The 27,325-nt window shown below is 57.3% G+C and overlaps 2 protein-coding genes across 6 annotated transcripts in view; one reads left to right on the top strand and one right to left on the bottom strand.

The window, feature by feature from the left end:
• The window catches only part of SLC38A10 (solute carrier family 38 member 10), a 54,402-nt gene extending 31,902 nt beyond the window's left edge, over positions 1–22,500 (top strand). For 2 of the 5 annotated variants that reach the window (XM_075904068.2, XM_075904072.2), the window contains exons 11-16: positions 3,512–3,668; positions 12,326–12,499; positions 12,820–13,278; positions 13,810–13,950; positions 18,391–18,570; positions 19,248–22,500. In XM_075904068.2, coding sequence (XP_075760183.2) covers positions 3,512–3,668; positions 12,326–12,499; positions 12,820–13,278; positions 13,810–13,950; positions 18,391–18,570; positions 19,248–20,416 — 2,280 coding nt within the window. In that variant the 3' untranslated portion in view covers positions 20,417–22,500. The remainder of the gene's footprint in view (positions 1–3,511; positions 3,669–12,325; positions 12,500–12,819; positions 13,279–13,809; positions 13,951–18,390; positions 18,571–19,247) is intronic. The other 3 variants (XM_075904071.2, XM_075904070.2, XM_075904069.2) reach the window with 3 other exon arrangements.
• A 1,659-nt stretch (positions 22,501–24,159) lies between these two features.
• Positions 24,160–27,286, bottom strand: NDUFAF8 (NADH:ubiquinone oxidoreductase complex assembly factor 8). The gene is made up of 3 exons (XM_089771929.1): positions 27,129–27,286; positions 24,933–25,043; positions 24,160–24,413 (listed from the first exon to the last, which is right to left on the bottom strand). The coding sequence occupies exons 1-3, from the start codon at positions 27,207–27,209 to the stop codon at positions 24,393–24,395; spliced, it is 213 nt and encodes a 70-aa protein (XP_089628055.1). The 5' UTR covers positions 27,210–27,286; the 3' UTR covers positions 24,160–24,392.
• Between the last annotated feature and the right edge of the window lie 39 nt (positions 27,287–27,325).

The following is a 27,325-nucleotide window of genomic DNA, read 5'->3' as shown; positions in this document are numbered from 1 at the left end:
TCTGATACAGGAGCAGGGGGCTCCCCAGGAGTGGGGCCGAAGCGTACCGGCTGCCAGTCCCCCCCCGCGGACTGTTGAACAGTTGACTAACCGCTAGGCATTCACGACTGTTCAGTTAACCGATATTTACCATCGCTACTGTGTGGGGGCCGTGGGCGCCCTTTCCCAGAAACGCTCCTTTTCCCCTCTTGTGGTTCTGGAGCCCCAGCCCCAATGCAGCACGTGCAGGCACTTCGGGGGGAACCAGCCAACCTGAAAACAGAGGGCAATGGTGGAAATGGCAAAGCCTGCTGGCTCTGTGTTTGTACGCCGCAGGGCAGGGTGTCCTGCTCCTTCTGCGCCCACACATCCAGCGGGCGGAACTGGTTGGATACCAGGGAGTAGTTCTCAGGGGTTCACAGTCAAGATGGAAGGCGGCAAGTGAGGTCTGCAGGGATCCAGTTCTGTTCAATATCTTCATCAGCAATTTCACTAATGGCCCAGAGAGTCTGCATATTCTCAAGTTGCGGTGGGAGCGGCCCAGGTTGGATATTAGGAAAAACTGTTTCACTAGGAGGGTGGTGAAGCACTGGGCTGGGTTACCTAGGGAGTAGTGGAGTCTCCATCCCTAGAGATGTTTAAGTCTCGGCTTGACAAAGCCCTGGCCGGGTTGATTTAGTTGGGATTGGTCCTGCCTAGAGCAGGGGGCTGGACTTGATGACCTTCTGAGGTCTCTTCCAGCTTTATGGTTCTATGATTCTGTCTTAAGTTGGTGGATGACACCAAGTTGGGAGGGGTTGCAAGTGCTTTGGAGGATGGGATTATAATTCAAAATGAACTGGACAAACTGGAGAAATGGCCTGAGGTAAGTTGGCTGCAATTCAATAAGGACAAATGCAAAGTGCTCCGCTTAGGAAGGAACAATCCGTGTCACACGCACAGAATGGGAAGCGACTCTCTAGGGAGGAGACCTGCAGAAAGAGATCTAGGGGTCATAGTGGACCACAAGCGAAATACAAGTCAACAGTGTGATGCTGTTGCAAAAAAAAGAAAACATGATTCTGGGAGGGATTCACAGAAGTGTGGTGAGCAAGACACGAGAAGTCATTCTTCTGCTCTACTCTGCGCTGATTAAGCATCAATTGGAGTATTGTGTCCAGTTCTGAGCGCCACACCTCAGGAAAGATGTGGAGAAATTGGAAAAGGTCCAGAGAAGAAGAACAAGAATGATGAAAGGTCTAGAGAACATGAGCTAGGAGGGAAGACTGAAAGAACTGGGCTTGTTTAGTTTGGAAAGGAGACTGAGAGGGGACATGATGGTGGTTTTCAAGTATCTAAAGGGGTGTTACAAGGAGGAGGGAGAAAAAATTTTCTCCTTGGCCTCGGAGAGTAGGACATTAGGGCTGTGTCTACACTACATGTCTTTGTCGGCAGAGGCATGTAGATTAGGGTTGTAGGCAAAGATAAATGAAGCCGCGATTTAAATGATCGCGGCTTCATTTACATTTACATGGCTGCCGCGCTGAGCCGACAAACAGCTGATCAGCTGTTTGTCGGCTCGCCACTAGTCTGTATGTTCCCCCTGTCGACATCAAAGCCCTCTGTTGGCAGCCCCGTTATTCCTCGTGGAATGAGGTTTACCGGGGCTGCCGACAGAGGGCTTTGTTGTCGACAGGGGGAACGTCCAGACTAGCGGCGAGCCGAGAATCAGCTGTTCAGCTGTTTGTCGGCTCAGCGCGGCAGCCATGTAAATGTAAATGAAGCCGCGATCATTTAAATCACGACAGAGGCATGTAGTGTAGACGTACCCTAGGAGAAACTTCCTACCTATCAGGGTGGCTAAGCCCTGGAATAAATTGCTTAGGGAGATTGTAGAATCTCCATCTCTGGAGATATTTAAGAGCAGATTAGACAGACACCTGTCAGGGATGATCAGGTGGTACCGGGTCCTGCCATGAGGGCAGGGGACTGGACTCGATGACCTCTCGAGGTTCCTTCCTGTTTAGTGTTCTGTTCTATTCTTCTCTATTCTAATTATGTGCAAAACAGAAAGCGCTGCTCCTCTCCTGCAGACGATGCTAGGCATGCTTTGCAAATAGCTGAAGACAGTGTTTTGACCTGCAGAAGAAACTTGCTTCTTTTCTGAGGGTACGTCTACACTGCTCTTTTTTTTGCAACAGCATCACACTGCTGACTCATTTAGCTTGTGGTCACTGTGGGCCCTAGATCCCTTTCTGCAGGACTCCTTCCTAGACAGTCACTTCCCATTCTGTGTGTGAACGGATTGTTCCTCCTAAGTGGAGCACTTTGCATTTGTCCTTATTAAACTTCATCCTATTACTCCCCTAGCTTTCATGTCCCCCGTGGAGCCAAACGGGTCTCTGTTGTGGGGTCCAGTTCCCTGTACTCGCTGGCCAGTGGCTCTGGCGCAGCCTTTTCCAGGCTCTGTCCCCTCTCCCAGTGGTTCTGAACACAGTGGGGGCGTTGAGCTGCAGGCCCAGTTCCAGGAGAAGCGGGTGCAGTGACAGTTACTGTAATTAAATAGGTAAAAATAATACGCTGGCGTGTAATTAAATCTCCTCCTTAACTGTCTGTTTGTCGGCCAACGGACCACCCACTTGGGTCTTTCATCTGGTACCTTTTCCATGCAGGGCAGCTGCCGGTCTCTTAGCAGCTCAGTGCCCATGGAAGCCGAAGATTCCCCAGGCCTGTGTGTATTTATCTGTTGTTTTTTGGGTACCATCTGTGCTTTCTCCCCCCTTCCAAAGTATCCCAAGCAAAGGCGCGGAGAGATTCTTATCTCCAATACTGGCCCATGGGGATGTAAGCTCTGCCGTGGCGAATGGTATCGCCTGCCTAGCACAGACGTCTTTCCATGTTGTTCGCTTTCCCTTTGGAAAGCAAGACACGCGGCATCCCCAATTCACACGATACACACGGCTCTCCCCTTGCCGGGGAGTGCATCCACAGTTCACACACACCACCTGGTTTCCTGGTTGTGCATTGCTGGAGGCAGACTGGTCAGGTTTTCGGCCACTTTTACCAGGCTGCAGTGTTCAGGCTGTGTAGGGAGAGGGGTGCTGGAAATCCGTGTTTTTCTGAGGAAAACAAGAAGAGTTGGTTGGAAAGATTTCTGTAGCTTGTAAATGCTTAAGCCAGGCTTGGCCTGACGGCCCTGGTTACTGAGCCAATGGAATTGGAACGTAACAGTCGCCATGCGCAGTCAAAATGAGCCTTCTTTTTAAAATCCTGTCCGGACGTTCTCTGGCCTCCCTCCGCTCCTCGGCCCTCGTTCTAGCCACAATCTGAACACTCCTGCGCCAGGGCCCTCTTCTCCACAGCCTCTGAAATGGCCTTTGTGCCCCGCTGGAAACTCCCTTCCTTGCTTATTTGCCTCCTGCCGCGTTGCTCCCTTCCTACCGCTCGGTTAGTTCGGTCGCCGCCCGGTGCTCTGACGCGCTCTGGAGGGACAGCGTGCGGGAAGGATGCGGTTCCGAACAGTGACTTGGCCTCCATTGTGCGTGTTGTGCAGATCATCTTGGGCATCGGCCTGGGGGTCCTCGTGATCAGTACCTACACCACCCTCTCGGTGACGGAGGACACGCCCGGGAAAACGGCAGCCGTGGAACTGACCGACCCGCTGAAAGAAGCCAAGAATGGAATTGACCCAGATTCTGTCAAAATACCAGGTACGTGTTCTGCGTCTGCCCTTCAAAGCCCCTTTTGTTGTGTGGCTGGATGCCTTTTCCAGCCCCTTCATCTCCGCGGCCTCCTGAGGAGGTTTCCAAGAAAGGGCGCAGTTATCGCTTCCCAAAACGCCGCTTGGGCCCCTGCCAGCGGTGTGGCTTCTGTGTTTTGTTCTGTCGCGCGGGGGGCGGCCCGCGACCCTCCCCTAGTGACAGGACTCTGGAACTACACAAGGCCGCAATAAAAGGGGCTCTGTGCGCAGGAGACTAGAGATAGCACTGTACTGGCCACCTGTACACAGGGCCCAAGGAGCCAGAACAGGGCTGCTTTCACCATTGCTGCCAGCGCATTGTACAAGGTTTCAATAACAGGCCATTCATTGCGCTCAAAGGTATGTAAATTTATGGGCGCCGGCTTGTTTTTGGTGGCGAAGATATAAATTTGGAGCCAGTTTGAGCCCTGCCCAAGCCTGTGATTATGCTTCAGCTTTGTTTGCTGGTATGTGTTATTTATTATTTGTTTACTGGGGCTGTTGATAGAATTATGGCCTGACCTCGCTTCCCCAGCTGCAGGCCTGCTTTGCAAGGCCATCGCTAGCAGGTGTGGAGTGACACCCCCCCCCCCCCGGTGGCTGTGTTCTGGGGGGCTTGAGGCCTGTTTGGTTTTGCTTGGGGTTTTCTGATCTTCGGGGCTTTGAAATGTTGTGGATACTGAGAATGGAAGCGAAAAAGAAATAAAAATCCGGCTTTTCTGCTGGGGATTATACTCCCTCCTGGTCGCTGGCCCTGTTCCTGGTGAACAGCTTTGAGCAGGGGTGGGGAACTGAAGGCCCGGGAGCTGGATGTGGCCCCCAGCTTGCCTGGATCTGGTCCCCAGGGCTCAGGGCCTCCTCCAGCACTGTAGAGCCCGCACTGGCGCTCCAGCCCCCCACTGCGGGGCTCGGACACAAAATCTACTAGGCTGGGCCCTCGTAGGCTCTGGTGTCGAGGGGAATGTGGGGAGCGTCGTCTTCCTCCTTCGTCAGGCACCAGGCTAGTGAGGGTTGGTGGGTTTTTCTTGTATGCGACCCTGCCTGATTTTCCTGTGGATCAGTGGCCCCCGACCCACGAAAGGTTCCCTGCCCCTGGCTTTGAGTGCCTCTAAGACCCTGGTGCTGGTTGTGATAACATTCCCTCCCGCTGCTCCGGTGTCACACCGTCAGGCTGACGGCTCCTCCGCGGCACACCGTCACTCGCCGGCAGTTCTCAGACTGTTTTCTCGTGATCCAGTTGAAGAACGTTTTTGATGCCTGGGACCCAACTTAATGTGACTGGAGCGTGGGCTCCGGGGTGGGGCTGAGGAGGAGCTTTGGGGCGTAGGAGGGGGCTCTGGCTTTGAGGGAGTCAGGGCGGGGGCAGGAGGGGGTTACTTCGAGCGGCTCCCGGGCAGCAGGGGGGCTAAGGCAGCATCCTGCCTCCGCTGGCACCGCAGACCTTGCTGCGCCCTAGAAGCCACCAGGAGCAGGTTCCCAGCCAATGGAAGGGCGGAGCTAGTGCTCAGGGCGGGGCAGTGCGTGGAGCCCGGTGCGCTCTTTCCTCCCCCCCCCCCGCGGGCTACGTCTACGAGTTTTCTCAGCAAAAAATATGCTAATGAGGGACTCATTTGCATGAGTCACAATCTCATTTGCATATGTTCTGCCGATCCATTTTTGCGCTGGGGTTTTTGCGCAAAACCAAGCAGTGTGGATGTTTCCTTTTTGCACAAAAGCCCCTTTTTCTGGGGCATAAGGATCTTGCGGACGTTTCGCCACAGGGAAAATGAATCCGTGGGAGCTTGTCAGTCGCCCCGCCGTTCTAGCCCTGCCTTAGCCAGGAAGAAGAGCAGGGTGTGTTCGGCCATAACCTCGTGAATCCTGGATTTCCTCTCCACACACTAGCCCAGCTCACTGGCCGCCTTGATGGTGGATTAAATGACCCTACCTCGGAGGCTGACACTTGTAGATGTGAAATTGCCCTGGGAATTAGCCCTGCAGCCGGGCCGGGCCAGATTCCAGTTTGCTTCGCCCCAGCCCGGGGGAGCCAGGAGAAGGCCGTCTCTGGGAAGCTGAGTGGGTGCTTTTCGGCACTCGCTTTGCAGCCTGGCCCTGTGGGCGGCGGACATGACGTGCAGCAGACTCTGGAGAGGAAAGAGAGCGATGAACTAGACCGGCCATCAGCCCTGGGAAGCAAGCTGCATGCTGCGTTCCTTGGGAACCAAGGCGCTCTCATCCCAGAATCGCCTGTGCTGGCCACGCGGCGCAGCACAGCCCATCCTGCCTTCTGATCCCTGGGCTCTGTGTTCTCCATGTGACGCAGCCTTGGCTGGCGATTAATTACCCTGCTTTAATCAACACCTTCCTCCCCCTCCCTTTGGTCCTGCCCGGGCTTGTTATGGGAAGGGGCTAGTCTGCGGCCCTGAAGCCTCCCAGAGCAGCTGCATCCTGTCATTGGAAATCTGTGCAGGGCTGGGGGCTGCCCTCCTGTCACCTGGGCTCCCTGCATTGGCCACATCTGGTTCTTATTTCTTGCACGAGCCCTTACCAGAACCACATGGCTTCTCTCCAGGCAGCACGCCCTTTGTTTTGAGCATGTTCTTGGGGCTTTTCTCCCACCCACCCCCTTGAATTGATGGGTTGCCTGGTGGAGGCAAACCCCGTTTACCGTTCTGCGTTCTCCGCCTGACTCTCGCCTGTCAGCGCGTGAGAGTTGTTTTATTGGTCTCTTTGATGTTGCGGAGACCAGAACTGTACAGACTTTCATTAAGCCCCTGCCCTGTGGGCCCTGGGATTATGAATATTAGAGCATTGCCCTTTTATGTGAACACGTATTGACCAGTGAACTCTGAATCGTGTGTTCACTAATGACACCCAAGTGCCCATTACGGTCCCTGCCTGTATTGCGTGAGGTTTACTGTCAGCGGCTCTTTGGGAAGGTATAAAACCCCTTTCAGAAATGTTCTGCTATTACATACAGTGCGTACGCGTGTTAAAAGGTTGCTAAGCTGCCTGGAAAGCCCACGAAGGCAATTATCCGTTTAAAAAAAAAAAAAGCTAATTAGGCAATTTCTCTCCGTATTTGCAAGCACCCCCCAGGGTCTCCTGGGGAGGATTAAGATTTTGTAATATTTTTCAGCTCCTTACTTGAGTGTTGCTGCTTCGTTTGATTATTTTTTCATTGTGCAATATCTGGTAACGGAGGTCTGATTCGTGCCCTTTGTGTGACAGCAGCCTGGCCCCTCAGCCCCTGGCGCTGGCCGCGCTTCGGCTGGCTGTAGCCAGGAGGGTCTGAGCCCGGATTTCACTTGCTGCACCCCCGTGGATTCTGCTGTTTCACGTTTAACAGGACGTGGCTGGAACCGAGCGCATTGTGCACCGAGCTGGATTCTTTCCCTTGCCCCCAGGAGCGTAGGGATCGGGTATCCAGGCAGGCTCATCCTGTGCCAGCCAACCGCGGCCTTTTCATATTTCATACAGGGTCCCCGACAACAGCCAGACTGGGCCAGACCACCCAGCCCAGTGTCCTGTCTCCTGACTGTGACCGGCGCCAGCTGCCCCAGAGGGAATGATCAGAACTGGGAACCGTCAAGTGATCCCTCCTCTGTCGCCCATTCCCAGCCTCTGACATACACCCCTGCCCAGCCTGGCTAGGAGCCGTGGGTGGACCTATCCTCCTTGAACGCATCTAGCTCTTTTTTTGAACCCTGTTCTACAGCCCTGGCCTCCACAGCGTCCTCTGGCGAGCAGCCCACACAGAGGTGACTGGACCCAGAGGGCCACTGGCCATGTGATCCCTCTGCAGCCCCACCCACGCCGCGGCAGCAGCAAGGGGAAGTGGAGCAATGCGGCCCCAGCTTGCCTTGCTCCCCAGCCACGTTGTTGCTCTGCTCTCACCGGAGAGCGTGGGGCAGGCCTGTCTCCACCCAGAGCAGCATGGCAGGACAGCAAAGCAGCTGGGGCCGCCTTGCTCTGCTCCTCCCCACTGCTGCTGGTGAGCATGGGGGAGCTGGACCTCTGCTGTGGGCACCCGCCCCACCCCTGCAGCTGCTGGCCAGCCCCTCCCAGCCATGGAGTCTGGGGTTCCACGGGTCGGCTGTGCGTTGTGTGGAAAACCCACTTCCTGTGGTCTGATTTAAACCTTCTGCCTAGGAATTCCGGGGGGTGGCCCCTTGCTCTTGTGTTGTGAGTAAATAGCTCTTCCTCGGTCCCTTTCTCCACCCCGATGTTCATGGCCGCCTTGCCCACTCGAACCCGCACCTGTGCTCCCCAGAAGACACCTGCCCGGGTCCCGCGCCTCTCCCTGCCAGACATGCTTGGCACAGCCCCCGTCGGGGTGCGTCGTGCAGCCCTCCTTGTGTCCTGACGGCGGCAGGAGCAGCTTGGCTCTGCTGCCGCGCTCCCCAGCGCCTCTGCCCGCGCTCTCAATAGCGCCTGTGACACAGAAAAGGAACTCGCACCCCGGTGTAATTTTGGTTTGTTTTTACGGCTGGGGCGTCAGGAGACGACTGTGAGCTAATTTCACCGATGCCATTCGATAACCTTGTGAAATCTGTCACCGGTGTGGGGCTCGGGGGAGGGGCGGTGTGCTCGCTCGCTCTCGCTTATTTTTAATGGATAATTACTTGGTCGCCTTGGTTTTGGAGATAGCGGGGCCTGTCCCCCTGCCCGGATCGGGGCTGGGCCGTGAGCTAGACTCTGAGTAGAGCCCGTAGCGTCTGTTGGCTTCAGAAGGTGCTTCTGAGCCCCCGGCGCCTCTGAAACTCAAGCCTGAGACCGTGGCTCAGTGTTCGGGACCATTCAGCCATTGCCCTGCTCCCTCGTGGCGCCGTCTGCCGGTCTCCGTGAAGACGGAGCCGCTTTGGATCAGAGCGAGTAAACGCTCAGCACCGATGCCCCGCAGCCCTGTCCGTGGACAGATTCTTTCCCCAGGTGCCTGGAGACTTGTTATCTGCGCTGTTGGCGCTCCAGCGGGCTGGAGGATCCCTGCCCAAGGAACCCCCTGCTGGCACAGCTGGTCAGGCTTCCAGGCCAGTCAAGTCGTTGAGATCTTGCTGAGGCGGAGCCTACTTTGTTCTTACCTCCGCCCGCCCCGTTAATCTGCATTTCAGCAAGATGCCTAAATGTGCCAGCTACTTCTTTCTTAATCAGGGCCGTCCCTGCCCCACGCAGCCCGGCACCGGCGCGAGCCCACTCCTCCCCGCCCGGGAATGGCCACCGAAGCTATGGGGGAAAGGGGTTGCCAGCTCCCCAGACCGGAGGCCGCGTCCTGCAGTGGTCTGGGAGAGCTGGCAAGGCAGGAGCAGGGCCGGGAGGGAGGCAGGGGCTGGAGGAGCAGCGGGCGGCCGTGCAGCTGGCTGGAGAGGAGTGGCACTTCTAAAGGTAAAGCGCCGCGTCTCCCCAGCCACCCACTGCGCGGCTGCCCCCGCGAGGGCCGCTCTGCCGCTGCCTGGTGAGCAGGGGCTGGGCACTTGACGGGGGGCGGGAGCGGGAGGTGGCTGGACAGGGGCTGACCCAGGGCGGGAGTGGCTAGGGGATGGGGGAGGGGGGTGGCCGGAGCCCATAGGCCGCACGCAGCTACATAGGGCCCCATGACATTGGGGCCCCAAACTGTCCCAAATCGCGGGGCGCCCCCCATGGCTGCGTGTTCTGCCGATAGGCCAGGCCCATCCCTGCCCAGTCTCCTTTTCTTGCCTAGGGAGGGCCGGGGGAGCCGCATTAGTGGCCGGAGGGAGGGGGGGGTCAAACTTGTGCAAATAGCTTCAAAATGTGGGGTTGGGAGGGGTCCCAAAGGCTTCGCCCCCGTCTCCAGAGCAGGGCCTCGCGCCACCTGAGGACCAGGCTTGATCCCTTCAAAAAGCGGACTGTGGAAGGAGCATTGAAAACCCAGGGCTTTGCAGCTGGCTGCGCCCTCTTGCGGTCAGAGCCGGGGAGACGGCGCCTCGTGACACAGGAACGTAAGTCAAGGACTTAAAATAGCCCGGCCCTGGGAATGACACCATGGCCAAAAAATGTCTTGTCTTGCTCAATGCGACAGAGCCTTCCTGCTGCCCCATCCGCTGGCTGCTGTGCCTCGCCACATCTGGCCCCCTTCCCTCAGGCGGCGGCCAAGCGGTCTCCTCTCCCTCCAGAGACGCGGGCTCGTTCACATGGTGGGGAAGAGCGAGACGCAAAGCGCGTGAGGAGTAATTGGTTCTGTCTCTCTGGTGCCGTTGCTGGAACCCCAAGCAGAAGCTGGGCGGGAGAGAAGCGCTGAGGTGGCTAATCATGCCGTTTCATTGCAGCCTGGAGACATTGTTGGCAGAACACTTCAGAGAGAGAGAAACTCCGTTTCAGGAGGTCTTGGGTGCCTCTCCCCCCCACCCAACCCACGTATTTGTCCAGCAGGGACAGTAGCTAGGGGGCATTGTGTTCTGGGGTGGTTCTGGAAGGGCCAGAGAGCAGCAAAGACAGCCCTCTTGCCGTCTGCCGCGGAGATGTTGTTGTTGTAAGCCAAGAAGCTTTTATAGCTTCTCGGCCTCTGCCTGTAAAGTCCAGCGCCGCTCATAAAACATTCAGAGGCCCAGCATTACTGGAACGGTATCCAAAGGGGCCTGAGCGGCCACTGTACAGTTAGTGATTATTACACATCCTGAGCAAAACTGCTTTCTCCAAACCGCACAGAGCTCCTTACAGGTTTCCATGCCGCATGCAAGGCCATTAATTCACGCCCAGATGATGAACTTAATTTTCTTTCCTGCTGCGAAAATGACGGCTTGGAGGCAACTTGGTCTTATTGCCGAGTGGAGGTTTTCTCCCTTTGTGTTTGGCTGTGTGGGTTTTTGAAATGTGTGGAACGTGCCAGCTGGCTTGTGATTTACGACGGAGCCTCCGCGACAGCTGTGAGGCCTCCGCCAGAGGTTGCGTGGTAGGGGGAGACTTCGGGCGTTTCACCTGCTGGACAGCCACAGGTCTGTTTGGGAAGGTCGCTGGGCCAAGGGTCGGGCGGTCGGTTGGTCATTCTGAGAGAGGCAGGAGCCCTGCTTTCTTTTAACTGGTTCCTCCCCATCAGACAGGAAGCTTGGTGTGTTTGGCTCCCCTGAACGCTGTGGTTTTGCTGAGGAAATGTTGGGGGGGGCCTGTCGAAGGAAGCCTCACCTCACCCCCCAGGACACTGTCGGCGCAGACCTCTGAGCCTTCTCTTAGACGAGCCAAACCTCTGTGGCTGCAAGGAGCACGGGGGCATAGCTACCCGGACCCCGTAACAATTCCACCGCAGCTTTGCTGGGCAGACCGAGGCACCTGTGGATTGTGAGGCTAGAACTTGGCTGGGCAGAGCGCTGTCTTCCCGGGGCCCGGCCTCTCCCCATGGGAACTGCCACCCTCCCAGAGGGAGCTCAGAAATGCCAGATCCCCCGTTCTGTAGCCACTGGGAGAGAAACTCTCCTGCCAATCAGGGCTTCACCCGGCAGTGACAGGGCCCGACAGCTTCCCGGGAAGGGGCGCGTTAGCAAGCCTGCCCCCCCCCCCCCCCCCTTGCTTTTCTCCCTCTGATATTTACTTAACCAAAGCAACCTTGAAAGCCACCCAGACTTGACCTAGTTTCTCAACGTGGGGCAGGGCGCTAGGGCAAAGATCCCCAGTCTCCAGCCGGGCCTGGATCTTGCACTGCTCCGTCTCCTTCACCTCTTGCGTCAGCCCCGCACAGCTGAAATGGTGGCAGGCTCTTTCCCATGAGTTCATCCGGTAACAGACGGCCGCCCCGGGGAGGGGGCGGGGAGCGTGGCAAGATGTTTGCAGAATGAATCCCCCAAAGGCAAGGGGAGGGAGGGGTGGAGAAGGGTGTTTTCGTGATAGAGAACATAACGATTTCAGAGTTCATTGGCCGGAAAGTGCTCTGTGTGATTTCATCTCCCAGAAGCTGAAAAACCCCTCAGGTTTGCCTCTGGCCCGAGTTCTCAAGCCTTTCCGTAGCGGGGGCCGCTGCTGGGCGGCACCTACATTCCCAATTCGTAGATGGAGCCCGCAGGGGACCTTTTGAACATCTGGCCTGACAGCACGACGCAGGCCAGAGAATTCCACCCGGTAACCTCGCCGTGGGTCCCAACAACTTGCTTTCGGAAGGGCAGGCAGCTTTCCCGCCAAGGCATCAAGAATGGAGGGGCCACTTTGCTTGGAAGTTTGTTCCAGGGCTTAATCACCCTCCCGGTTAAAATTCGGTGCCTGATCTGTGGTCACGTAGTCCCCCTCGGTCCCTTAACATCACCCTTGCCAGCTGCAGCCGCCGGTCTTGCAAAGAAGGAACCTTAGGAACCGGTTTCCCTGTCTAGAGTGCAGCCTGGCAGCGGGCAGGGACCCCCAGCGAGCGAGCGAGCGCGCTGCAGGCGCGGGACCCCGAGAGGTGCAGAGTAGCACAGGGTCTGGAATTGGGGCGCCGCTCAGGGAAGCGCGCGCAAGAGCAAGGCTGCCACCTGGTGGCAAAGCTTGGCGACAGGCGGGGCTGGGCCTGCAGCGTGGCGCTGGCTGTGTGGCCGGGGCGCGTAAGGGCGGTGGCTAGCAAAGGGAACGAAGCCCTCCCAATGGCTAAGGCGCGCCGAATTGATACGGGAATCGCCCCGCTGCCTGGCATGGATTGGCTGTGCCGCCAGGTTAACGGTGCTGTGCTTACAGTGCAGGAGCCTGCTGCCGAGGAGGCAGGGGACGGCCGCGACAAGCCCAAGCTGCCGAATGCCAAGGAGGAGATGGAGCAGCCGCAGATCAAGGTGCCCATGGACGTGCCCAAGAGAGACGAACCAAAGGAAAAGCAGCAGCAGGAGGAAGTGCAGCTCGACCGGCCCGACCAGGGTATCTCTGTGGGCTGGGGAGGGGGCGAGGGCGTTGGAGCCCGGAGAGGTGGCGTGCCAGCCTCAGAAGGGGTGGTGGGCAGTGTTCTTGCAGAGAACTGGCATGATCCATCCCCGTCCCGGCTGGTTCCCTCCCTCCCTGGCCCAGCAAGACTGCTTCTGCGGCTCGCTAGCTTTGCTGGTCCCTGGCTAGGCAGCAGGGGCCGCTCGCTGGCGGGGTGGGCCTGTATCGTGGTGGGGGTAATACACAGATGTTGGGGGGAGTTTCCCCAACTCCCACCAGAGGGGCCCCTTGACTCTCTCCCCTCCCCTTCTCCCTAGGAATCGCTTTACCTGTGGGAGAAGCCCACCGCCACGAGCCGCCTGTCCCCCATGACGCGGTGGTAGTAGACGAGGGGCAGGACCGGGAGGAATCCGAGGAGAAGAAACCTCCACGTGACGACGCCAAGGCAAATCTGCCCGAGAAGGCGGCCCAGCTGGAGCCCAAGAGAGAGGAGCCCAACGCGGAGCCAGGAAAGGAAGCTGGGGACCAGAACCTGCCCCAGAAAGAACAGGTCAGTCCCCTCGACCACCGGCAGAATGCCCCAGAGGGGCGCCGAGATGGCCGGCCGCTGTACAAAGATCTGGAGGCAGGCAAGCAGCCAGTCGAGGCAAGGTCGCCAGCTGTCCCGCCGGAGGGCAAGAAGAGGGCAGAGGCCGCAGCAGGAAGGGAGGATGCGAATCTGCCGCAGCCTGGGAACATCCCGGAGGCTGGGAAATCAGAGAAGGAAACTGACCCAGGTAAATTCTCTCCTGAGCGCGCTCTCCTCTCGGCCCATCCTCCCGCAGCGAGGGGGGTGGGCGGGGCGGCGATTGGTTATTCCTGCCTACGTTCCAGCCTCCCCTTTGAATTTCACAAGACGAGCCTGAGAGTGAGCACCGCCCCTTCGGCAGCTGTTGGGGGAAAGGAGGAATCTGGTGTCTCTGACAGCTACTAGAATATCTGTCAAACAATTGTTTGCTAGCCTACTAAATGTCAGGTGCCGTGCTGTTGTTATGTGTCTCACAACTCACCGGGGACGTGGCGTTGGGAGCTCTTGACAGGTAACACATTGCTAAGTGCCCATCTAAGCCGGCGAGGATGGCTCTTGCATTTTAATTGGCGAAGGTAGTTAGCATTGGCGCGCAGCCAGGAGTCTCTAAGATTGTTAAATATTTTTTTTATTACTTCCCTTGCAGTTGTCAGGTTGAATATAAACTGTGGTGTCTGGGGGGGAGGAGGGGCCGCGTGGAGCTGGTTGTAGAGAACATCTGCCGCGTCTTCCTTCCCAGCCCACGCTGTGGTTCGGGCCGCAGGTGAGAAGCAGGAGCCGCTCCCGCCGGACAAGCTGGGCCTGGCGCCGCAGCCGGAGCAGAGAGAGATCCGGGACGCCGAGGACCAGGCGCAGGAGCACGCCGACAGCAAGCTGGAGGGTGAGTCTGCCCTTGCGCCGGGCGCCGACTCACAGTCTCCACAGGCAGCGTGTGAGGGACGGGGAGCAGGGGAGGAGTGTGCAGCCCAGACCGCTCGGGCCTGGTGGTCAGGATCCTGTGGTCCCTTTTGGCATTTTGCTACCCGCCAGGGCGGGCCCCCTCTGCCCTGGCACCGCAGCGCTGATCCCAGCTGGGTGGTGAGGGCAGGCTCGGGTGGTGAGGTTGTGGCCCAGCCCGGCCCTGTGACTCCCCTGGAATCCCCCTGCGGTACCAGACGGGTTGGGAGCCGCTGCTACATGGTCCAGTGGTCAGTGTCTCTCCGGAAGGGCTGGGTGTGCCAGCAGAGGTTGGCATGTGTCAAAGCAGACCTGCCAGCCCTGTCGGTGCCAGGATTCACGCCTGTCTCCTCTGTCCCGGCTCCCCCCCAGCCGCACGCAAACATAGAGCCCAGAGCAGGGCCCTGGGGGAACAAGAGTGGCGCCAGAATGAAACCATCCTGGCCCTTCCCCCCGCGGGAAGTGGCTGCGTGACGTCGTGTGCCTGATCCCCGTGGCCGCAGGGCGGCTCGTGATGCACGGGTAGGTGGGCGAGGAGAGTCCTGGCCCCCGAAAGCCCCACCCCGCTCTCCTGTTTGCAGGGGTTTGGAACCTGTCGCCTCGCCCCTGGCGCTCTGGGGTCGTCAGCGCACTAGGGAGCTGAAAACCGTTAAGCAGTTAACGATAGCGCTTCACTGGTTAACCGTTTTAACCTAAAGCCTGCTGCCCGGTCCCCAGGTCCCGCCGCCTGGCCCCTCCTTGGCTGGTGCTGCTCTAGCCCGGTGCGGCTGGCCATAACCAGAGTTCATGGGCAAGGGCTGGTTAACCGGGAAGCTTACCAGTAAGCCTCATGCTAACCAGTATGCCTAGTGGTTAACTGGTTAACATCCCTGCAGGGCATGCTGTTCCTTGGCCACGCATGTCCGCAAAGCCACACTCTCCCGTTCCAGGTAGACACCCCCATTGGCTAAGCTGGTGTGCTAACAGCAGCTGGGGTTCGGGGGGATTTGTACTCGGGGAGGCTAGTCAAAGCCACCGCCCAATAGCCACCGGGCTAATGCTAGCGTGCCTGGCTACCTGCCTGGGGAGCACGTGCCCCGCTGCAGTGGAGAGGCGCCCCGGAATGCTCCCAGCTTCTGTCCATCTGGGATGGGAAGGCAAAGTCCAGGACTCAGCCCCAGGGACGCTGGATCCGCTGGCCCGTAACCCGTGATCCCAGCTCCGTGACGGGCACAGGCCAGAGTCCCCGAGCGCCGGTGAGTCGCAGGCCCCATGCACTGCTGGGGATCTCCGTCCCGGTAACAGCCTGTCGCCACACGCCCTGTCCGGAGAGGAGGCCCATGCGCTGTGCGTGTGTGGGGCAGCCGCGTAGGTGACTCTTCTGCAGAGCCTGGCATTCATTCCGGCCCTCCCTGGCAGGTTCCTGAAGGCGCCTTCCCCCTAGTGTGCTCCCGAAAGGTCACTCGATGCTTCTGACTTGCTCATTTGCTTTCAAAGGAAAATCACTGTCCCCCTAATCTGTTTCTCTTCCCTATGCCTCTCAATGGGACTGACACAGCTGAGATTAAAAAGCTAGTAGCAGGTATGGACCTCGAGGGACGGGCTCTGGGATTGCAAGGAGGGCTGAGAATCCCAGGAGCTGAGTGCGAGTTGCACGTGTGGCCTTGTGACTGCATTGCACGAGCGTGTTAGCCACCCCCCCCGGGAGAGGCAGCACAGGGCCCGTAGATGGAAGTGACGCGTAGGCCTTGGGGGCGTCGGTGCAACGGAGGAGGGGGGGGGGCTTGTGCTGTCCTGCGGTACAGGGCTGAATCTCCTGTCCAAAGCAGCAGGGGAAATGGTGTTTCCAGCCCCAGCTTGCCCTCCCCTCCCCCCACCCGGATGCCCCCTCCTGACGGTAACTTCTCTCTGGGCTCTTCTTTCCCAGCGGCCTCTCGGGGTGCCCCAGGCCGCCTGCGTTTTGGTGTTACACTGCTTACGGTATTGTTAGCCGAGGCGTGTTAACCCCCCCCCCCCCCCGCCCTCTGGTGGGGTAGCTGAGCCCCTGTAGCTCGGTGGGTTTGTGTGTGTGAATGGGTTCAGAGAGGAGTTCCGCAGGCTTTTCAAAACCTCCTTCGGCAGTGCTCCCCGCCCCGACCGCCCCCCGAGTGAGTCTCGGACGGAGCTCCGGTGGCATGGACTGCGGAGCAAAGTGCAAAAGGGGGAGGGGACCTGCACTCCGAGTGGTTCCACTCCCCCGCCCATAACGCCACTTTTGTCAACCGGAACAGAAGGGGAAACTCCAGAGTCGCTGCTTGTTTTACAGGGCTCTGCCCTGCACTGGAAACATTCCCCTTGGGGGGTAGTAGCAGGACAACTTCCCTTTTTAATTCCAGTGGCATTTTACAGGCCGTTTAGCTTTGCCAGGAGTCTCTGTGGGCGTAGGCAGCTGGAAACTCCCAGCGAGTTTTGGAGAAATGCCACTGGCTGTGTCAGGACGGGGGAAGCAGGGGAGAGCTTTGCCCTGCACAGTATCTGCAGCAGGTGCACGGTTGTGTCTCCAGACAGGGTGCTTGCATGTTCTGCGCACTGCATGTAGCTTGCACGGTGCCTGGCTCACACCCAGTCCGTGGTGCTAGGCCCTGACCTGTGAGCACTAAACTAGCGTGTTCATTCCAACCGGCACGGCCTGGTCCCCAGAGCTTCCCGGGGTTTGTGCTTTGCAGGGCCAGTGCCCTGGTTTGGTAACATACAATGTCCTGTGACCCAGAATTGTGACCTCACTTAGCAGGCTTGCAAGCTTCAGCTCACCTCGCTCTCGCTCGCTTCAGCTCACCTCGCTCTCGCTCGCTTCAGCTCACCTCGCTCTCGCTCGCTTCAGCTCACCTCGCTCTCGCTCGCTTCAGCTCACCTCGCTCTCGCTCGCTTCAGCTCACCTCGCTCTCGCTCGCTTCAGCTCACCTCGCTCTCGCTCGCTTCAGCTCACCTCGCTCTCGCTCGCTTCAGCTCACCTCGCTCTCGCTCGCTTCAGCTCACCTCGCTCTCGCTCGCTTCAGCTCTGGCTGGATGGAACTTAACTGCCACCCAGATGGCCCTGTTCCCCCTGCGCGGCGCTATGCCGTGGCTCCTGCCGCCTGTGAGCGTCAGCCTGAGCACCCAGCGCATGGGTGGTGCCAGCGCAGCTGTGGGTTAGGTGGCTGCTGCTCAGTTGTGCCCTAGGTGTGGGGTAGTGGGGTGGGGTCGTCTAGCCTCTGCGCCTGTTGTTGGCCCTGCTCTCCGGATCAGGATGAAAGCATGGGGGAGATGCACATGGGGGGGCAGCATTCAATCCCAACCCTTGTCCATTTGAGAGGCCAGACCCAGTTGCCATTCCCCACGTCTGGGTGCAAACACTCTGCTAGGCTCCTTGGGCCGGGCTGGCCGCAGGATCCTCTGCCGGACTCCTGAGCATCAGAAGGCCCCAGAAGGCTTTGTCTTGGCTCTGCTGGAGCCGGGAGGGATGATCTGTGTGTTCAGCCCCAGCCAGACCTGCCCGCTTCGGGGTTTCAAAAATCAGAAGTCCCCTTGGGTGACTGCCCCCTCTCTCCCGACCAGCTTGCTTCAGAGACTTCGCCCTGGCAGGGTAAATCCGAGCGCCCGGCTCAGTCTCACCTGCCTCCACAATGTTGCCCATGGGCGCTTCTGCCACTGCCTGCTCCGGCCGTGCACGTTAGCGGCAGCCCCCTGGCTTTCCTTTGGGGCGGGGGGGAGCAGCCAGCCCTGTCCTGGGGCAGCCTCCCCTCCCCCATCACACACGCACGCCAGGGGTGTGAAAGGGTAACTGGTCGGTCCCGGTTAACCGGTGGGGGTTACAGCAGCTCCCTGCCCACTGTGGGGAGGGGCCCTGGGCAGCCAGAGTAGGCCCTGTCCATGGAGGGCCTGGGCATGTTGCAGGCAAGGGCTGCTCTGGTTGGGCAGGTGGGGGCTCCAGCCCAGCCAGGTGGGAGGAGCCCTCTTGCCTGCCCCCTCCCCCATTGGCTAAACATCCCGTTTCTCCGGTTAGCCAATTGAACGGGATTTCTGTCCCTGACGCACACACTCGCTTGCTTCCGGCTGCGGTGGGCCTCTGTGCTGCCGATCGAGGGCCGTATGGCGATGCCCAGCTACCCGACTGCCGTGGGGCTGGCACTGCTCAGGGTGGGGCAGGGTGGCGCAGTGGGACTCCTGGCCAGGAAGCACGCCAGCGAGTAAGGTGGGACACAGACACAGGAGAGGGTCTCAGCAGGCCCATGGAGAAGGACAGAGCGTTGGTCAGACCGCGGGCGGGCGTTCCGGGGGCAGCATGTGCCCACCCATCCCTCCCTGCCCAGTGACCCACGAAGCGCGAGGAGCTGTTCTGCTGCCTCAGCAAGCTTCATTCCCCCCCCCCCCATGTTTTTACTGCTAGAAGCTGGGAAGGCAAAGGTGCTCGATCACGCCGTCCTGCTGCAAGTGATTAAGGAACAGCAGGTGCAGCAGAAGCAGCTACTGGACCAGCAGGCGAAGCTGCTGGCTGTGATTGAAGAGCAGCACAAGGAAATCCACCAGCAGAGGCAGGAGGAGGCAGGGGACGAGAAGCCAAAACCAGGTAAGGACGTGGCCAGAGAACACCTAGAATGAGAGAATCCCAGGGCTGACTCCTGAGGTCTCTTCCAGAGTCCAGCCCCCTGCCCAAGGCAGGACCGACCCAACTCAATCAACCCAGCCAGGGCTTGGTCAAGCCAGGACTTAAACACCTCTAGGGATGGAGATTCCATCCCCTCCCTAGGGAGCCCAGCCCAGCGCTTCCCCACCCGCCTCGGGAAATCGTTTGTCCTAAGATCCAATCTAGACCTTCCCCACTGTAACTTGAGCCCATTGCTCCTTGTTCTGCCATCTGCCACCACTGAGACCAGCCTCTCTCCAGCCTCTTTGGAACCCCCCTTCAGGGAGTGGATGGCTGCTTCCAAATCCCCCCTCGCTCCTGCAGACTCAACAAATCCCTCTCCTTGTAAGTCATGTGCTCCAGCCCCCAAATCATTTTTGTTGCCCTCCACTGGACTCTTTCCAGTGCGCCCACATCCTTTCTGTCACGGGGGCCCAGCACTGGATGCAAGACTCCAGATGTGGCCTCCCCAGTGCCAAATAAAGGGGAATAATCGCTTCTTTAGACGTGCTGGCCACTGGCGCCAGCACATGGGCAGGGCCGAGGAACGTGCAGGGCCTGGAAGAGGGGAAATGGCTGCTGGGCTTGTGCTACAAGAGGTTTGTCCTTTGTTTCTGCAGCAGAAATACCGCAGGAGCCTGGCCTGCCGCAGGCGAAGAGCAAGGAGGAAGAGCACCAAGATGTTAACGCCGATGCTGCTGCACAGCACCCTCCAAAGCAGATTCTGAACCCGCCTCAGGCAGCGCTGGGTAATCAGCCTGTTCACTCAGAGCAGCACCCAGGGAATATCGATCCTCCGGACGAGGCTGGGCACAAAGTTCCTGTTAGTGTAGACGGGCCTGGCGTGCCTGAGGCCCCGCCCAACGGTGGGAAGGTCCCACAAAAGGTGACCAAAGATGTTAACGCTCGAGAGAGCTTAGAGGAGCCGCTTCATAGCGATGACTCGCAGCAGGCTGATGCCATGGGACGTCCAGAGAAGATGCCCTCGGCCAAGGAGGCAGGAGGAGGCCATGAAGTCAGAGCTGCGGGAGAGCCCCAAGAGAAGAAAGCCCTGGAAGCTGGAAAAGTGGCGGCAGATGCTGACACCCAGAGAGAGCTGCCGAGGGCTGCCAAAGCTCAGGAGGCAGCAGGGAAGGCATCGCAGCGAGCCTTCGGTGCAGACTCTAAAGCCAAACCAGCAAGTAAAGAGGAGCCCAAAGAGCTGGAGTTTCCACGTCACCCTTCAGACAAAGGGCAGGGGGTGGAGAACGTGCAGCCTCAACAGGAACATCCGCGAACTGGCAATGGCGACGGGGCCGATGGAGCTGGCAGCAGACAGCGGCCGGCCGCCCGGGGGGAGCAGGCCAGCGAGACGGAGGCTGAGAGAGAGGTGCTTCGGCAAAGGGCGGGGGATGTGGAGCAGGGTCTTCAGGGCAGCCACTTGGACAAGCCGAAGGATGCAAAACTTCTCAAAGATCCCGCCGAGAAGAAAGCCCTGGAGAACGACGGTGCCTTAAAGCAGGAGAAGGGAGCTGCCCCCCTTCTGGATCAGAAAGCGGAGCAGGAGAACGTCAAACCAAACCGGGACTTGAAACTGCAAGCGGACACGGACCTGCGGAGGAGGAGACGGGACCTGCCGCCTCCCCTGGGGGAGGAGACTGAGGGCGTCCTCATTGGTCTCAACCCCCTCCCAGACGTGAGAGTGAACGACCTGCGCAGCGCCCTGGAGACGCGCTTCAACCAGGCAGTGGGAGGCGCCCAGCAGGTGGTTCACAGTCGGCAGATCAAACAAATGGCGGAGGAGGTGTGAAGCCTTACTCCGGTGGTGGTCGAGGCATTGTCACCCCGTGCCAAGCTGACATCCGCGCTAGCAAACGCGACCGTTTGCTGACAGGCTAACTCATACTGGTTCCCAGCAGCCCTGGGGCGGATTCTGACCTCCTCGTGCTCTCCAGGGAACCGGGGGCCACCCTGGCCTGTCCGTTTCCTTCAGTGCTAACGTCCTGCCTGTGTTGGTCATTGGGGCGTCTGTCTAGTCAGCGCCCCGAAAGAGACACACCGACGGCCTCCGGCTTTCCATGGCCCTCCCCGTTTGCAGAGGATGTCCGGTGCTTCCTTCCTGGTGAATTGCCGTTCGTCCAGCCCCCATTTCCCTGTTCAGTAGCAAGGCACGTCCTGGGCTTCTCAAACCCTCTCCTGGCAAATGTGCTGAGTTGCTTGGTCCAACGTCTGTAGGCCTTGAGGGGGAACTCGCCACGGCTCCACTTCTCCTGGACTGTGGCCATCTGCCTGGGGAATACGTCCACGAGGCCTGGGCTAGCCCATTGCTGGGGTACGTGTTCCTCAGTGGGAAGCTGTCCCCGTCAGTCTTGCCCGTGGAAGTTTGTGCTAGGAATATCCGTGCGGGCTGTCAGATGCTGCCTTAGCGGCACAACAGCAACCACTGTGCTGCCTCTTCCTCCCAGGGATCCTTCATTTGGCCACCTCCTAGCACTAACGAGCGCTTCACCTTCGCCGCATGTGAACATTTCCCATTGTGCTTTCCACCACACGAGTATTCCTGCCCAACGCGCACCCAGGGGCGCAGGCTGGGAACTGCAGGCTCCCGTCTTCCCCTCCAAAACAGCGTGAGCCGCGCTACACAAAGTAGCGGATATCAGGAAACGAAACTGTGTGATTGAAAGGGGCCGTCTCCACGAGGGCTGGCTCAGCTGTACCTCTCTCTCGTCTCCCCGGCTGAGCGCACGGAACGTTTGGTCTCGTTGCATCTGACAGAGCAGCTCTTTGATGTGTGATTAAATCCATTGAGGCTGGTAATCAAGTTACTTGGGTCACGTAGTCACGAGCAGAGGAAGTGAACACTTCCTGAGAGAAGTGGTTTGTGGCAAGAGTCCAAGAGACGGGGATCAGTCGTCCATTTGGAAGTGTGGTAAATGAGATCCCTTGATTGCCAAATGTAGGAAAAAATCCCCAAGCTTTCACTAGAATGATTGAAATTCCCCCTGCCACGAGCCTGGGGGCCTCCCACTGCTCCTTCCGCAACAGCCTCTTTTAGTCCTTAGCAGATCAACCTCCCGCAAGCAGGAAGTAAGTAACTTGTGATGGGAGCTGGGTACCAGGAGAGAAACCCACTCGGGGCGACTGCCTTCTGAAAATGGCGGGAGCACATAGGACTTGTCTTTCAAGTCAGCCTGTTATCTGATGTGCTTAAATCTTCCCCGGGGGCAGCGGTATGTCGCCAGGAGGGGTGTTGTAGAGAAGATTGTCATAGCCAGTCTCAGCTACCCCGTCTCAAAGCACAGTTAACCTGTAGCGGGGACTCTTGTAAATTCTGTTCCGGGGCAGGCGGCCTCCTTGTGATTGTTTGGGACTGTCAGATGCAGGAGACCCTAGCCGGCTTGGCACATGCTTTCAGTGCGGCAGTCGCCTCTGCTAGCGGCCAACTCTAAAGTCAGCCCCTGTGCAAGAACTAGCTCTTCACAGCTATCAAGGAGTTCTGGAGGGGAACTAAGTGCCCTGCCCGGCCCTGCTTGCACCTAGCGTGTGCACAGGGATCTCCCCTGGCCTCTGTCAGCTGTTGGGAACCTGCCTGGTGCCGGAGCAGTTTCTCTTCCACGTGAGCAGCAGGCTAGGGTGACGGGCCTGGAGCGGTGACCATGTGCTGCTGCGGGGATGCCTGCTGACCACAAAGGGACCAAAGATATTTTAGACATTCCTCAGCACTTGCAATGGGCCAGTGTTGATGGATTTTTGTTGTGAATGAGACATTCCCAGCTGGACAAAAGCAGGGAACTTTCTTACCTCTACGTGCGAGGACCAGCTTGGGTTTGTAGTGCTCAGGGGAAAGGGGAGGAGGGGCCAAGCCAGGCAAATCAATAAAATACGTTTAAAGCATTTTGATCTGAGTTCTTCTAATTATAACAAGTGCCCGTCAGCAGCTCTCAGCCCTCGGGCCACGGTTCCTGCTAGCCAGGCTGGGACAATCCTTGCACTTCTCCTTCAGGGATCCGTGTTCATTCCACCTCCACTCCAGCCATGGCAGGAGAGAACAGCAGGCCCCTTTCCCCCTTTGCTTGGAGAGAAGGGAGGGTCGCCCTGTGGGCCCCAAATGGGAGATTTCATAAAATGGCACTTGGATTGTTCAGCTCAGGAGTGAGCAAGATCCGGCCCACCCTACCACGGCTCTCTGCCACTCAGTGTGGCTGGCTGCTCCATGTGACTGCCAGGGAGGGGAAGGGGAGGCTTAGCATGCTGCCCTTGATGCCCCAGCACAATCTCTTAGCTCCTATTGGCAGGAAACTGGCCAATGGGAACTGAGAACTTGTTTTGGGGGCAGGCATACAGTATAGAGCCACATGGAACAGCTAGACACTTTGAGCCCTGGGGCTTCTGGCAGGCAGGGGAGCCAGCCTGAGGGTCACCTCGGTTAGCGCCTCCTGGCTAGAATCTGACACCCCACCTCCCTGTCCCAGGTCACCACCCAAAACCCTCAGCACCCCCTGCCCTCCACTCCAGGTTACAACTCTTCCCAGACCCCACTGCACCACCTCCTAGACCTTTTCCTCAGGCTAGAATCATTTCCTGCACCTAAATCCACTACCCCAGGTCACAACCCCCTTCCTCACCCAAACTCCCTCTGCTGCAACCCAGTGCCCTACTCCAACCTCCCTTCTGCACCCAGCCTCCATCCCGGACCCCACACCTCCTCCATAGAAAAGTTACCAAAATCTTGGCATGTCTCTCTCCCCCCCCTGAAATTATTGCCCATCCCTGGTTTAGCTTCAGGGTGACTGCACTGAAGTGTAAAGGGGGATGCAGCTTCCAGTATGCTCACCCCTAAGCAGGGACAGGATACCTGCTCTCATTAGCATGCTTTTCATGAGCTAGCGCCTCCCTCCCTTTTATCAAGCTGCAGCTTGGATTTACTCATGCTAGTGGTCCAGTGTTGTCACTGTAGCCCTGTGCTCACTATTCTACCCTTCCGGGCCCCAGCGCCCTGAGGTTAACGTAGGAGGGGTTGGGGAGGAGCATACAGTGCCACCCACTTAGGCGGAGTTCAGACACGCTCTGTAACCTTGGCTCCTTTCTCCCCCCCTCTCAGCAGTTTCTGGGCTTAGGTTTTCAGAGCTGCCATCCGAAAGCCTGTATTTGCATGGGAAGTGGAGAGCTAGCAGCAAGGGGCCCAGCTCTTTAGCATCCCCTTGCTTTGGCTGAACTCAAGCACTAGTCATAGGTCAGCCCATTCTGGCTGCTTCCCAGTTACTGGCAATAGGGCAAAGTTAATGAAATCCTGGCAGCGAACGCAGAACTTTCTCTCCAGTGACCGATTCTGTGTTTCTGCCCCTCAGCAGTTCCTATGACCGTGTGGGAAAGGGAGATAGACTCCTCCGTTCCCAGGACGGCCACGGGCCAACAGCCAGCTCTCCCACTAAGGGCAGTGAGACTGGGCCTCAGAGCATAGCCAGTCGTTAGACCAGAAGCTTAGTTAGAAAGCAGCGTTGCTACCCAGTCCAGACTGCAATTGTAGAATAAAGAGCAGGTCGTAACACTTACTCCCATTTTGGAGTTTTATTTACAAAGTTTCTGAAAATGTATTTACATGCATGGTGGGAAAGACCTTGGGGAGGAGCTTGATTATTTGATGATTAAACTCCTGGTGCCTTCTGATTTAACAATTATACATTATGTGGGTCCTCATGTTGTGGAACTACCTGATTACAGCTGCACAGCCACCAGCAAGAAACTGTACATCTAAGCTCCAGTCCCCTGAATTGTTCCCAGTGCTTTCACCTCCTTGTCCTCTTTGCCTGTAAAAAGAAGCGAGTCAGATAAGCCACGAGGATTGGTGTTTTCTTTTTCCAAAATACAATTCCCGGTGTGGGGTGAGGACTTTGCCAGATAAGACACTCACAGGGACTAAGTGGAGGGGAAAACTGCCCTCATCTACCTCTGTACTTAGATGGCCCTACTCCGCTGTTTCAGAGTGGTTCAGCCATTCATTCATTCCCACAACTTCCTTGCTCTTATCCTGTAACACAGACTGTGACCGAGTCAGAGTGGAAAGTTAAGGGTTTCCTTATCCCAAATCCAATGCCTTAACCACAAAACTATCCTTCAGCTTGAAAAGACTCTACAGTGGACAATTCTGATGTATTAGACTTCAGGGAGTGGGTCCTAGGTTTGAGAATTACTTCCCCATGCACATTCTGCGTTAAGGGGGCATAGGCATGAATAGCACTGAACTTCCCAGGCCAGAGTCCCCTTCCAGGATGCATCCAGAAGGGTGGCACCGAAGTTGTTGCGTACAGATACTCCCTGCAACGTACTGCCTTTGTGAAGCACTCCTTCAAGGCCTCAAACTCCTTTGCACACGCATCCTTCCTCAGCTCGGCCCGGCCAGCTGTCGTTGCCGCGACACGTTTTCCATAGGCTGCTGCCTGAAAATCACACCGAGCCGTAGAAACAGTCACACGCTGCCTCCATCTCACAATGTCTCCAGCCCCAAGGGTGAAAAGGGTCTGAGTCGGGCACCCTGCCCCCAAAGTCACCAGTTGGGCCTAAACATGTGAAGCAGGAGGGGGCTGCCCAGGGCTCTTATTACTATCCCTGCTCCCTTCCTGGGCTGGGGAGAGGGGCAGCAAAGTGACTGGGTGCAGAAGCTCCACTGTGGCTCTATCATTCACAGGGGCAGCCCCAGCAATATCCCTGCACTGTCTCCAGCGGTGGGGGACACCCGCCCTCCTGTGCCCCCCCAACAGTGACAGTATCTTGAGCAGTGGCTACATCTTCACTTCCATTCCACTTCTGCTGGAGCCCGAGGGAGGGTCCCAACCCGCCCACCTGCTTTCGCCAGGACCCTTCTGAAATCATGCAGCCCAGCCAGGAGATTTTGGGCGCTAAGAGCCTGGCAGAGCTGAACCAGGCCCCCTGGCCGCCCTCACGGTGGCATCATCCCTGGGGGTAAGGGGGGTTCTGTTCTCTGCCCAATGGGAAGTATGCCAACGGGACCGGATGGCATTCATCCAAGGGTTCTAAAAGAACTCAAGTGGGAAATTGCTGAGCTATTATCTGTGGTTTGTAATCTATCCTTTAAATCGGCTTCCGTACCGAATGACTGGAAGGTAGCCAACGTGACACCAATATTTTAAAAGGGCTCTAGAGGCGATCCTGGCAATTACAGACCAGTAAGTCTAACTTCAGTACCGGGCAAATCAGTCGAAACAATAGTAAAGAATAAAATTGTGAAGCATGTAGAAGAACATAATTTGTTGGAAAAAAGTCAACATGGTTTCTGTAAAGGGAAATCCTGTCTTACTAATCTATAAGAGTTCTTTGAAGGGGTTAACAAGCATGCGGATAAGGGGGATCCAGTAGATATAGTATACTTGGATTTTCAGAAAGCCTTTGACAAAGGCTCTTGTGTAAATTACATGGCCATGGGATAAGAGGGAAGGTCCTTTCTTGGATTGAGAACTGGTTAAAAGACAGGAAACAAAGGGTAGGAATAAATGGTAAATTTTCAGATTGGAGAGGGGTAACTAGTGGTGTACCCCAAGGGTCAGTCCTGGGACCAATCCTTTTCAACTTATTCATAAATGATCTGGAGAAAGGGGTAAGCAGTGAGGTAGTAAAGTTTGCAGATGATACCAAACTGTTTAGGATAGTCAAGACAGAAGCAGACTGTGAGGGACTCCAAGAAGATCTCACCAAACTGAGTGACTGGGCAACAAAATGGCAAATGAAATTGAATGTGGATAAGTGTAAAGTAATGCACATTGGAAAAATAACCCCAACTATACGTACAGTATGATGGGGGCTAATTTGGCTACGACAAATCAGGAAAGAGATCTTGGAGTTATCGTGGACAGTTCTCTGAAAACTTCCACACAGCGTGCAGCGGCGGTCAAAAAGGCAAATAGGATGCTAGGAATTATTAGGAAAGGGATAGAAAATAAGACCCAGGATATCTTACTGCCCCTGTACAGAACTATGGTACGCCCACATCTGGAATACTGTGTACAGATGTGGTCTCCTCACCTCAAAAAAGATATTTTGGCCTTGGAAAGGGTTCAGAAAAGGGCAACTAAAATGATTAAGTGTTTGGAACGGGTCCCATATGAGGAGAGGTTAAAGCAACTGGGACTTTTCAGTTTAGAAAAGAGGAGACTGAGGGGGGGATAGGATAGAGGTCTATAAAATCATGAGTGGTGTGGAGAGGGTGGATAAAGAGAAGTTATTTATTAGTTCCCATAATAGAAGAACTAGAGGACACCAAATGAAATTAATGGGGAGCAGGTTTAAAACTAATAAAAGAAAGTTCTTCACACAGCGTGTAGTCAACCTGTGGAACTCCTTGCTGCAGGAGGCTGTGAAGGCTAGGACTAGGACAGAGTTTAAAGAGAAGCTTTGGTCTGACCAGTGCGGCCCCCAAACTCCCTTTTACATCCCCCCCCCCCGCACACTCCCCCCCCCCCCGGCCCAGCGAAGGGGCGGGGTTTGGGGGGGCAGCCCCGCGCGCCCACCTGGTCCCGACACCCCGCCAGCAGCTCGGGGAAGCGCCGCAGCCGCTCCCGGGCTCGCAGCCAGACCCCCTGGCCGGACATCGCCGCCTCGCTACGCGCTGGGCGCCGCCATGATGGGCCGGGCTCCGGTAGGCTCCTGGCGCTGCTCGTCAAACAGCCCGACGCTCTCCTATTGGGTCCGGATAACGCCCGCCCAC

Source organism: Pelodiscus sinensis, chromosome 20, assembly GCF_052426305.1.
Source record: "Pelodiscus sinensis isolate ZL-2025 chromosome 20, ASM5242630v1, whole genome shotgun sequence".
Classification (NCBI taxonomy): domain Eukaryota; kingdom Metazoa; phylum Chordata; order Testudines; family Trionychidae; genus Pelodiscus; species Pelodiscus sinensis.
This window is presented reverse-complemented; position numbering and strand designations above follow the sequence as displayed.